The 11,747-nt window shown below is 34.2% G+C and overlaps 1 protein-coding gene across 3 annotated transcripts in view; it reads right to left on the bottom strand.

The window, feature by feature from the left end:
* Positions 1-142: 142 nt before the first annotated feature.
* The window catches only part of LOC106478070 (alpha-1A adrenergic receptor-like), a 29,158-nt gene continuing 17,553 nt past the window's right edge, over positions 143-11,747 (bottom strand). For 2 of the 3 annotated variants that reach the window (XM_022381595.1, XM_022381596.1), the window contains one exon: positions 143-1,970. In XM_022381595.1, coding sequence (XP_022237303.1) covers positions 922-1,970 — 1,049 coding nt within the window. In that variant the 3' untranslated portion in view covers positions 143-921. The remainder of the gene's footprint in view (positions 1,971-11,747) is intronic. The other variant, XM_022381597.1, reaches the window with a different exon arrangement.

Below are 11,747 nucleotides of genomic sequence, written 5' to 3'. Positions count from 1 at the left end.
GACATACCGCTGTACCACTGGGGGTGGGCCATAAATTTGAAATAAAAAATTCATTAACTCGGGCCCACTAGTGTACAGCGGTATGTCTGCAGACTTACAACGCTAGAATCCGGGTTTCGATACCCGTAGTGGGCGGAGCACAGATAGCCCATTGTGTAGCTTTGTGCTTAATTACAAACAAACAAACAATTATTGCTAATACACAGGAATTAATAAAGTAGCCTATTCAGGATGTATCTGAATTCACGGGTATATTTGACCTTTCTCAAAAGGTTTCACATCTTATTTGTGGCCTAGTATGTTCAAAGTAGTTTTGAAGTTTTTTGGGTCACTGGTAGTTAATTTCTTCATTGAAGTAGCGCCTTCATTATGACTGTGTTACAAATAGATGAATTTGTATGTGGTAAAATCACTGGATGGATACTAATATGCACAACAATGTATTCCCTTGGATGAAACTTTTACCCCCCCCCCCAATTTATTTTGTCGCACTTTACACATAAAATTTTCGAACCTTTTTCTTCCAGCATGTTTTCATCACGAGCACAAGCCCACCTCTGGCACAGTAGTAAGCTTGAGGGTTCTTAACGCTAAAATTCAGAGATCAACATCTCTTCGGCGGGTGCAGTGCAAATAGTCAATCATCTAGCAAAGTACAAGTACAAATATTACAAATGGTAATGACGTTCAACGAGCTGTGTTTCAAGACATATCTTTAGTAGCTTATAAAAAGCTAGACTATTTATAATTAATATGTTTTAGTATATCATATATCATTTATAATCTTAAAATAGCATACTTATAAGATATCCTTTCACATACGACGAGCATTGAAATTAATGTTACAGATAAAGCATTAATATAAATAAATACTTAACAAACCAACACTAGTTTAAAACACCGCCCATTATTTGAAATATATTAACCTTTAAATTGACCTTCTGAAATTAGGCGGCGGGTAGTGATAATGTTCACAAAGTGTTTGGACTTGGTTGGCCACATTACCAACTCGTTTATAGTAGGAGACCTCATATTATACAAGCAACAGGAGCAAGAAAGGAGACGCCAGAAAGCTCTTCTGAATGCCTTATTAAAAATTGTGTAAATGATAGGATTAATGGTAGATGACACGTAGCCTAGCCACAGGAATGTTGTGGTGAGGTACTCAGGAAAGCTTGTTGGATCTATAATAGGGAACAGAATATTCAAAGCAAAGAAAGGAGTCCAACAGGTGATAAAACAAAAGAAAACTATCCCAAGAACTTGGGTCGCTTTCTGTTCGTTCATCACCTGCATATGCGACCTACAGCGTAGGGTATAAACAATACCACTAGTTTCTTTAAATTTTATGTGGGATCTTTTTTTGAGGGACTCCCGAAAACACCCATAGTTCGCACGTGAATTTGCCTGACTGTCTTCGAGGATTGTGTTTTCATTGTTGTTATCCCGAGATCGACGAGTTGCACATCTATCACACTTATTGCATTCTATATTTGACGTCTCACTTTTGTGTGGATTGTCTTGTAACAGGTGTCTGCGGGCTCGCCGTATAAAGGATACTTTCCGACCAGGCCTTTCCTCACAGAACTTGGCCTTCTGTCGTAACAGACGGACTGTGAGAATATAAGACGTCACCATGATGAACATGGGGATATAGAAAGCAGACAAAGACCCAAAGACGAAGAAAAATCGATTGTTGATGGCACACATTTGAGTTGTTGGTTGTATATTTTCGGTGTCAGTGAAACCCAAAACAGTAATGGGACTCGTTATTGTCATGGAGATTAACCATGCAATAGCAATCTTAATGGTTACCTTCTTTTTAGAGTTCTTGCGAGTCTTCAGTGGGCTGCGTATCCCCAGATATCGGCCGAGAGAGATAAAACACATATGGATGATGGAAGATGTGCAACCAAGGACGTCACAAGTCACCCAGATGTTGCACATTGACGGTCCAAATGGCCAGTAGCCTTAAGAAGGAGAAAAATAAAACACTGCGTTATCCCTTAAGAAATTTTGCTGTAGATTAATTTGAATATTCATAAATTTAATTAAATCATTTCTGTAAAAATACAACCAACGGAAAGTATATAGATAGACTTGTTAATTACTAACATATATATTCTGCATAAAGAAATAAAAAATTATATTTAAAAAAATGAAATATATATATTTTAATGTTTTACAAACTTATTGCCTGTTTAGAACTTATTTAACAGTAATTAAAACGTAAATAGAAAACTATTTCCTTATGCAGAACATATGTAGGAGCTATTAAGGAGATATATGTTTCCCTTTAGTTGCGTTTGTATATATACATATATATAAATTATGGAATGTGTTTATATATAATCATATAAACCATGTGTATGAACAATAATTAAAACTTGCACATAACAATATTTGACAGTAATTATAATTTGCATTTAATAATTGTACGGGTCCAGTGCTTGCTGTGTTAAATACGGTTATGTAAGATTAAATATATACTTTTAATCTATAAAGTTTGTTTATTGTATAGTAGAATTATAAACTTACCAATTCAAACATTTTACACTCAATGGGTAGAAATATACTAATGATAAAAGCAAGAGTTACAATACACTCACAACAAACAAATGCTTTACCCTAGATTTGTATTTAGGGAGCAAGTGGAAGAACCAAAACAGCAACGAAATTTCCATTTATAGATTATAAATTTTTATTCGTCAAAATTAATAAAAAACAAAACAAAAAACGTATGCTCTGTGTAGTGTTTCTAGCTGATCTCTAGTGTCCTCAATAACAATACCCTTGATGTGTAAAGTGCTGGCCCGGCATGGCCAGGTGGTTAGGGCGCTCGACTCGCAATCTAAGGGTCGCGGGTTCGAATCCCCGTCACACCAAACATGCTCGCCCTTTCAGCCGTGAGGGCGTTATAATGTGACGGGCAATCCCACTATTCGTTGGTAAAATAGTAGCCCAAGAGATGGCGGTGGGTGGTGATGACTAGCTGCCTTACCTTTAGTCTTACACTGCTAAATTAGGGACGACTAGCGCAGATAGCCCTCGTGTAGCTTTGCGCGAAATTCAAAACAAACAAAAACATTGTAAAGTGCTATCTGGTAATCTCAGTTTTGTTCAAAGCTGCCCCCCTCCCCGGCAAAATAAAGTCCCTACGCCACTAAAACACTTTTATGTAGGCTACATACCTCTAATTATTAATTTAGATAACAAAGAAGACATGAACTAGAAACAATATAAACATCTAATTAAACATCTTATATGGTCCTACATAAATAATTATCAGTTCCTGTTAACTTACTCGGTTTTAAATTGCTTTTGATTCAACAGAATTTGTAACCAGTATCACTTAATAGTCCTGACGGAGGAATATTTTAACTTAAAAAAAAAACTCCTTGACAGTTTTCTATTTTACAAAAGCCTGCGAACAATGTGTACAAATTAGTACCATTTGTACTATACGGATCTCACATGATCAGACAGTGGCGAACTTTGTCGTTTCTAGATTCAGGAGAAACCCGGTAACAGAGTCAAGCAGTGTTGAGCATTACAATCCAAATATTTCAATTGAAACAATAGTTTTTTTGTTTTACGGCTTTTTATGTGTTTCAACTCCCTCTCTCGAAAACACCAGAGCGCCCCACAGTGGCTCAGCAGTATGTCTGTGGACTTACAACGCTAGAAACCGGGTTTCGATACCCGTGGTGGGTAGAGCACAGATAGCCCATTGTGTAGCTTTGTGCTTAATTACAAACACAAGAGCTTAATATAAAGAGACTGAAACTTACAGGTGTCCATCTGTTTTGAAGCAATCACCCCTCTTGATTAGTTACGTGATTCACCATATATATTTTATGCTTTGTCTCGGCCAAGCAGAACATGATCATTTTCAGTCTTAGATGAATATTGTGATATACAATTCAACGCTTCAAATGAAGAAAAATATATTCATTTTGTGTTTATCTTCTAGCAAAGCCACATGGGGTTATCTGCTGTGTCCACCGAGAGGAATCGAACCCCTGATTTTAGCAGTGTAAATTCGAAAACTTACCGCTGTCCCAGCGGGGGACATTATTTTTTTCTCCCAAAACATAGTTTTTTTAGAAAGACAACCTTACTGACAGATACCTCACCTTCTTATCAAGCTGTAAGAAATGAAAACAAAACTCAAAACTTAATAACACAACAGAATTTGTAATATATACATGACTTGATGCTCACGATGAAAAAACATTGTAAGTTTAAAAAAAACGTCTAGGATATTTTCTATATTTTACAAGAAAATCTATTAGCATGATTTATCTCCGAATTTTTACTTCATTTTTCCAAAAATGTTTTCCGACAATAGCGCATATCACAAGCTGTCAAGCATTAGCAGCCAGCAAAAATGGAAAACGAATTATTTTCATTTAAATACCAGGACTAAGAAAAAACATCTAAGGCGAATTATTGCTAAATTTTATATCCAATCTATTTTCAAAATTGACCATGTTTACTTAGAAAAAGTCACGTTGTTCACATCTTGTAGTATGCAGTATGTTGAAGAAACACAACAAGAACCACTTTGTTGACATCTTATAGTTAGCAGTACGTCGGAGTAGCACAATACGAACCATGTTGTTCACATCCTGTGGCAAGCAGTATGTCGGAGTAGCACAATACGAACCATGTTGTTCACATCCTGTGACAAGCAGTATGTCGGAGTATCACAACCAGAGCCATGTTGTTCACATCTTGTGGTATGCAATATGTCGAAGTAGCACAACCAAAGCCATGTTCTTCACATCCTGTGGTAAGCAGCTTGTCGGAGTAACACAACCAGAGCCATGTTCTTCACATCCTGTGGTAAGCAATATGTCGGAGTATCACAACCAGAGCCATGTTCTTCACATCTTGTGGTATGCGATATGTCGGAGAAGCACAACCAGAGCCATGTTCTTCACATCCTGTGGTAAGCAGTTTGTCGGAGTAACACAACCAAAACCATTTTTATATCCTGTGGTATGCAATATGTTGGAGTAACACAACCAGAACCATGTTGTTTACATCCTGTAGTAAGCAATATGTCAGAGCAACACAAACAAGCTTATACAATTTTAGCATTCAGTACTTCAATCTTAGATCTGCAAAACCTAGAAAATGAATATAGTTTAACATGGAATGACATTATGGTCACAAGCAAAGAACAAATAACCAAAGGAGCTGCCCTTTGAAACTACCTGGACCATTGGATGTAACAGCAATACTGAATTTACTATATAAATTGCTCTATAGTATTCTGTCACACATATGGAGTGTTAACTTAGAACTAGCAATATATTTTTCATATATACGTTTCCATACAATTATTCCAAAGATTTAATTTATTCCTTAATTATTTGTTTATTTAATTATTGAAATCTAGTTGACGTTGCTTTGATTCTTGTGAAGTTATCGTTTTAGGTTGTGAACATTCTTCAAAGTTGTGTTAAAACACATACTACTCAATATCTTACTTCCGATGGTTCCGCCAATGGCTCAGAAATAAAATAGGTATTTACGTCCAAGAGTTTGTTTTAATTTGTGTTAAATTTTGGGACAGCTTTTAACGAGTGGTCAAAGCTTACCTATTGTCAGCACTAATGGCTTTGTAATCCTTTCTATCGTAACCAGATGGGGAAAAAAAGTTTCTTCCAATTTATACTTCACCTAAAATCAATGTAAGACAAATCTGAATCTGTGTTAGGAATATGTTGGATTCGTGACTATATTCTAATCACTGATCGGATCTTATCCAATAAATCATATAATTAATATATATAAACAGAACCATTGTGTTTTCAAATATTAAAATTGTTAACACATTATTTCATTTAATACCTCTTACTCGATGCTTATATACAATCCTGTGTCTTAAGCAACCTGTTTATACTTCCTTCTAAATTACTTTTATGCATATCCCTATGATAATTCCATTTTTAACCAATACTAGTATATCAGTTACACTAGGCCAAGTTTTTTAATGATATATCAACATAAAACAGATTAGGAAGCATTTCAGATAAAAAAAGACTAATAAGAAAAATCCCTACTAAAAATCCGACTAAATTCCTACTTTTATGCACATACATACACACACACATACATACAACAGATTTGTATATATTCTTACTTAACATATATTAAAAAGTACCACACTCAGATTGGTAGATATCCTACTTAAAACAGATTTGTATGTATTCTTACTTAACATATATTAAAAAGTACCACACTCAAACAAATTGGTAGTTATCCTACTTAAAACAGAATTGTAAGTATTCTTACTTAACACAGATTGGAAAGTACTCCACCTTAAAATACATAGTAAATGGCCCACTTAAAATAAATTTGTAGTGCCTTGTTTTAAACAGATCAATAGACATTCCACATAAAAGCGGGATGTTATGTATCCACGTTTAAAAAAGTTTTAAAATACCAGGGTACACAAGCTTAAAAACATATTGAAATGATGAATTAAAATAAATAGCCGATTATCTCGGATTGAGAAAGATTGTTAGATACATATTCCAGTTTAAACCAGACTGGTAAATATCAAAAATTAAAACTGACTTGTTGGTGTGCTAGCTTAAAACAGGTTGAAAGTTATGTGTAATCAATAAACAGGTGTATTAACTTAAATGATAATATTTAAATGAATATAAAATTGCAATTGAAGGTGAGCTAAATCTTTGAACTTTCAAGTAGTTTTAATCAAATAATGAAACTATTACTAGATAGAATATACGTACGGGTTGAGTGATTTTTATGATGTTTTAGTTGTGATTGATTCATTGTTAGAAAGCTATTTACAGACACAGGTGCAGAAATGTACGTTATACATTCTCTGCAAGGTAACAATGTTGTAATTACTTTTCTAATACTATATCTATAGTTATCGTTAGTTGTTGTTATTTTCAATTCCACTTTATATATCAGTAAGGACATTAAAAGTGAATTAAAACATACACTGACATCTAGATGATTTACAGGTCGATACATCAATATGACTATGATGATTACACTACATCAACGCTTGTGATAGTATGTCATTACAGGTTAGCATTGCTTTCACTCTCTACTTTGGTTTAATGTTGTAATGATGGATGTAGTGAGTCACAGTAGTACGTTACTGACTTTTTGTGTTCATTTGGTACTTACATGTATGGAATTCGATAGTGTTTGATCCCTACCATTTGTTTCACAATTTCCTTATCATATATATTGTTTAGTATCCTCATTATAGTTGGACACAGTAGTTTATTGATTGGTCTCCACTGCAAAGACCATCTCTTCTTTGCTTAGAGGTTGTGCTGAATTAGAAAAATAAATATGGTCTGACTGCTTTCAGTACAAAACAGAGATAAAGTACATATAGAGCCCTGGCAGTTCTATTCGTTTGCGTGTCGAGTTAATATTTAATTGAATACAATGAAGTTTCTTTAAAATGTTATGGCAAATACGAGAAAGATCTCTACACGACGATAACATACGCTGTTGAATGTTCTGTCGTTAAGACTTTATGTTGCTTCCTGTAGAGTTAATTTTAGTATTTCATCTCATCCTGTGATTCATGTTTATGTGTATCAAAATTGGGTATATATTTGCGATTAAAGGTATAGATTGCCAGTACAGTTTTGTATGGAATCACGAATGTGTCCACAGTTCAAATTGTTGACTTCATTTATAAACAATGGTGCAAGCAGACAAAGCTTTCAGAAAGTTTCAATATTACGCATATGTATTGCAAAGAAACAACGTAATGTATTGTTGGCGACAACTTTAATGTACAATTAAATGTAATTTTATTATGTTGTGAATTTTATATTGCTCATTTGTTTCTTGTATTTTGCGTATAATCGAAGCCATGTTAACCATACCTTCAGGCTTGCGTAAAAGTGATATAATATCACTATACAGTTTCTTAATTAGTTTCCACCAGTTCAAAATAGCCTTAATTTTTACGGAAGTCGAAATAATTTGCAAAACATAGATTACGTAACAAATTACCATGCTTATATAAGAAATGCAAATCAATGTTAAACTTTAATTAATTACATCACCACAAAAACATTTAAGGTCAACTAAATCCTTGCATTAATGTTTGCAGTGACCTTTATTTTTGCACTAGTAGTTTTCATCTTAAAATATATAGTTAGTATAATAAGCTTAAAGGGTTTTATTTGTTGTTAAAAAATTGAAACATTGTTCACCTTTTAGTGCAAATTCGAGCACATAATAAACAATCTAGGGAGATCGAATGATAACAGTGACAAAATAGACTTTTGCTATTCTTCCAAATATTTTATAGGGCTTAAATTACAATACCTAATACAATGAAAGTATAATGAATAAAATTAAAAATTTTAAAGAAAGAATTATTAAAAATTAAGTCAGGTTTGCTATAAAAAAAAACAACACAAATTGTGTACTCTGATTTTCTTATAAAACTATTAATGACTAATTTGTTCGTAACAAAATTTTGCAAACTTTGAAACAACATTTGCAAAAACAAAAAAACTCCAATTTGAAATATTAATCTTATTTAATACGAGATAAAACAGATTAGTATACATTTTATTTACTCTATACAGTGAGAGAATAAATTAATATGTTTCAAATGAAGACTAGCACACACAGATTCTTTTTGATCACATCACGAAAAACTAGTTAGTTATGTTGTTATGCGGCTTCATTACAATTTTCCTCTTCTGCTTAGAATACGTAGCTTAGACGGGGTATTTTAAAGTTTGTAGAAAAAGTTCTATCTCTGTAAGTTAATAGTTATATACTTTTATACACTTTGGTTGCCCCCCAGTGGCACAGCGGTATGTCTGCGGACTTACAACGCTAGAAACCGGGTTTCGATACCTGTGGTGGGCAGAGCACAGATAGCCCTTGTGTAGCTTTGTGCATAATTAAAAACAAACAAACAAACAAACAAACACTTTGGTTATAAAGAAAGTTTCGCAGTTTAGCGTGTCATATCTAATAAACGGTATGGCATAGAAAGGTTAAATCGTACAGGGATGGTAAGGATGTCATGCAGATGTATATGCAACAGTTGTCACATGTTGCCGCTAAAGGCGCCAAGATTGTTGTTTTATTTTTTTCATACTTTTCATGTGTATAAATTGGCCTGTAGATCGCAGTACATCTCATTTGACCAACACGAAACTGACAAGTGTGCAGATGGGTAAATTTCTAAAATGCTTTTATATCAAAGGATGTAATGTTGATGTAACTCTCAGGTACTACCATAGAGTACATAACATCCTTAGATGGCCTTGTTTCAAGACGCAACTTAATGAACTAATTTGAACTTGTGATAAGCAACGTACATGCAGACCACCGATACTTACTGAAACTATTACGAGATCAGCCATGTCGTAGCACAACAAGTCACTACAAGTGCTTATTGGTGTAACAGTGCACGATATTTCGCCTGATGTCTGGATTTTTCAATTTAAACTGTTTGCAAAGACACTAAATCGCCAATTTGAAATATTACTCTTATTTAAAATAAAATAAAACAGATCAGTAAGAAGGAGACAGATTTAACTTTATATGTTGATATTACGTTGCAGTTTATGGCAAGAATTGAATTCGATGACTAATGGCCTGTGAATATCTTATGAACTGATGAAGCAACTTTTCTAATAGTGTCAATATACACAACTGCATTATATGGTAGGAAATTAATCCCTATGTAACATTTCCTTCCACATGATGTTAAGATGACAGTGTGGTATTGTTTCACAGCTGACTTTATTATTGGATCTTACCTATCAGCAAGATGGCTGCAAATTTACACAGTTAGTACTGCACTGTACCATGCTGCAGCAACGAAATGTGAGAAACACTACTGTTTTCATGCAGGATAGTGCCCCTCCACATATTGGTCACCAGGTGAAACAAGTCTTGTGGAGCACTTTCAGGACAGAATAATTTCACGTCACTTATGAATTGCCACCTCATTCAACGTACTTAACACCAGCTGATTTATGATTGTGTGGGTAATTAAAGCCACGTGTGTGATGTGGGAAGCCTCGTACAATTTCAGAACTCAAGGATGAATCTCCCCAGGAAATATCTACTGTATAAAGATAGTCTGTCTAACTTGTTATTCGAGAACTTCATGCGACGTGATACTGAGTTAATTTACTATGAAAGACAACATAAATCTATAATGGCTGACTTTGTTAAGAGAGACAACATAACCAGTGATGGACAGTTATATTAGGAGAGGCTACATAATACGCTGATGCAGCATGAACGATGTAATACAAAATTTAAGGGAATATAAATGGAACAGCATAGCAGTGTTTAGTTTGGTAATATATGGCCTGATAACTGATCATTTTTCTAATCAGGTCAATGTTTTACATTGGGAAAGAAAATATACTTGACTCTGTGCTACTATATAAAGATAATCTGCTTAACTTGTTACTGCAGAACTTCATGTAACTTGATTCTGAGCTACTGTACGAAGTAGGACAACATAAATCTATAGTGGCTGACTTTGGAGGACAACATAAGTTTATAGTGGCTGACTCTGAAGGACAACGTAAATCTATAGTGGCTGACTCTGAAGGACAACGTAAATCTATAGTGGCTGACTCTGAAGGACAACGTAAATCTATAGTGGCTGACTCTGGAGACAACATAAATCTATAGTGGCTGACTTTGGAGGACAACATAAATCTATAGTGGCTGACTTTGGAGGACAACATAAGTTTATAGTGGCTGACTCTGAAGGACAACGTAAATCTATAGTGGCTGACTCTGAAGGACAACGTAAATCTATATTTAGTTTCAAATAATTATTCTTCCTCAACTCACTAGCCCCAAAGTTACTTCAAAAATGTATATATACTATGATTTTTTATAATTTTCAATATTTTTGTTTTGTTTAAATAATAGCAAAAAATATTAAAACAAATGCTGACAACATAACCAAAGTTACTGTATCCGTTGTTGAAACAGTACACACTAACTCAATGATGAATCAAAAAGAGATAATTCGTTTGCCTCTCGACACAGAAGTTGGTGAACTTAAAATTAAATTAAATTATATGTCTAGGAACACAGATGGTTCGTTTGCCTCTCGACATAGAAGTTGATGAACTCAAAATTAAATTTAATTATATATCTAGGAAACCAAGATTTTTAAAGTAGGAATATAAACACAGTGCGAGAGAGGAAATCATCAAAATTCGATTTCTAATTCGTCAGGATAATATATGTTTTCAACCTGAACGAGACCTTATACGACACATGTGTTAAATGGCTAGATCATAAACGTTGAGTCTTTCGATTCTCAGCCAGCACACTAACCTTTAGTGTACGTCCGTTTTAATTTATAATTCTTAGTTAGGTGTTTTACAGAAAACCTGCCTGGTAAAGACATATTCCCAAATATAGATTTACAATAATTAAGTACAACTGTGTTCCTTTTTATTCTGCTGTTATCAACAAAGTAAAAACTAAGGCGAGGTTATAATTAAACTTACTCCAGTGTTGAAAAGACAACTTTTGATTGTCAAGATCAAATCCTGTCTCAAAAATATCCACATATTTTATCGAAATTATCGTCCTCGTTAATGGTTTTGTTTGAATTTTGCCCAAAGCTACACGAGGACTATCTGCACTAGCCGTCCCTAAGTTAGCAGTGAAAGACTAGAGGGAAGGCAGCTAGTCATCATCACCCCCGCCAACTCTTGGGCTAC

This window comes from Limulus polyphemus, unplaced genomic scaffold, assembly GCF_000517525.1.
Source record: "Limulus polyphemus unplaced genomic scaffold, Limulus_polyphemus-2.1.2 Scaffold178, whole genome shotgun sequence".
NCBI classification, from domain to species: Eukaryota; Metazoa; Arthropoda; class Merostomata; order Xiphosura; family Limulidae; genus Limulus; species Limulus polyphemus.
The sequence above is the reverse complement of the archived record's forward strand: the minus strand, read 5'-3'. Positions and strand labels throughout refer to the sequence as shown.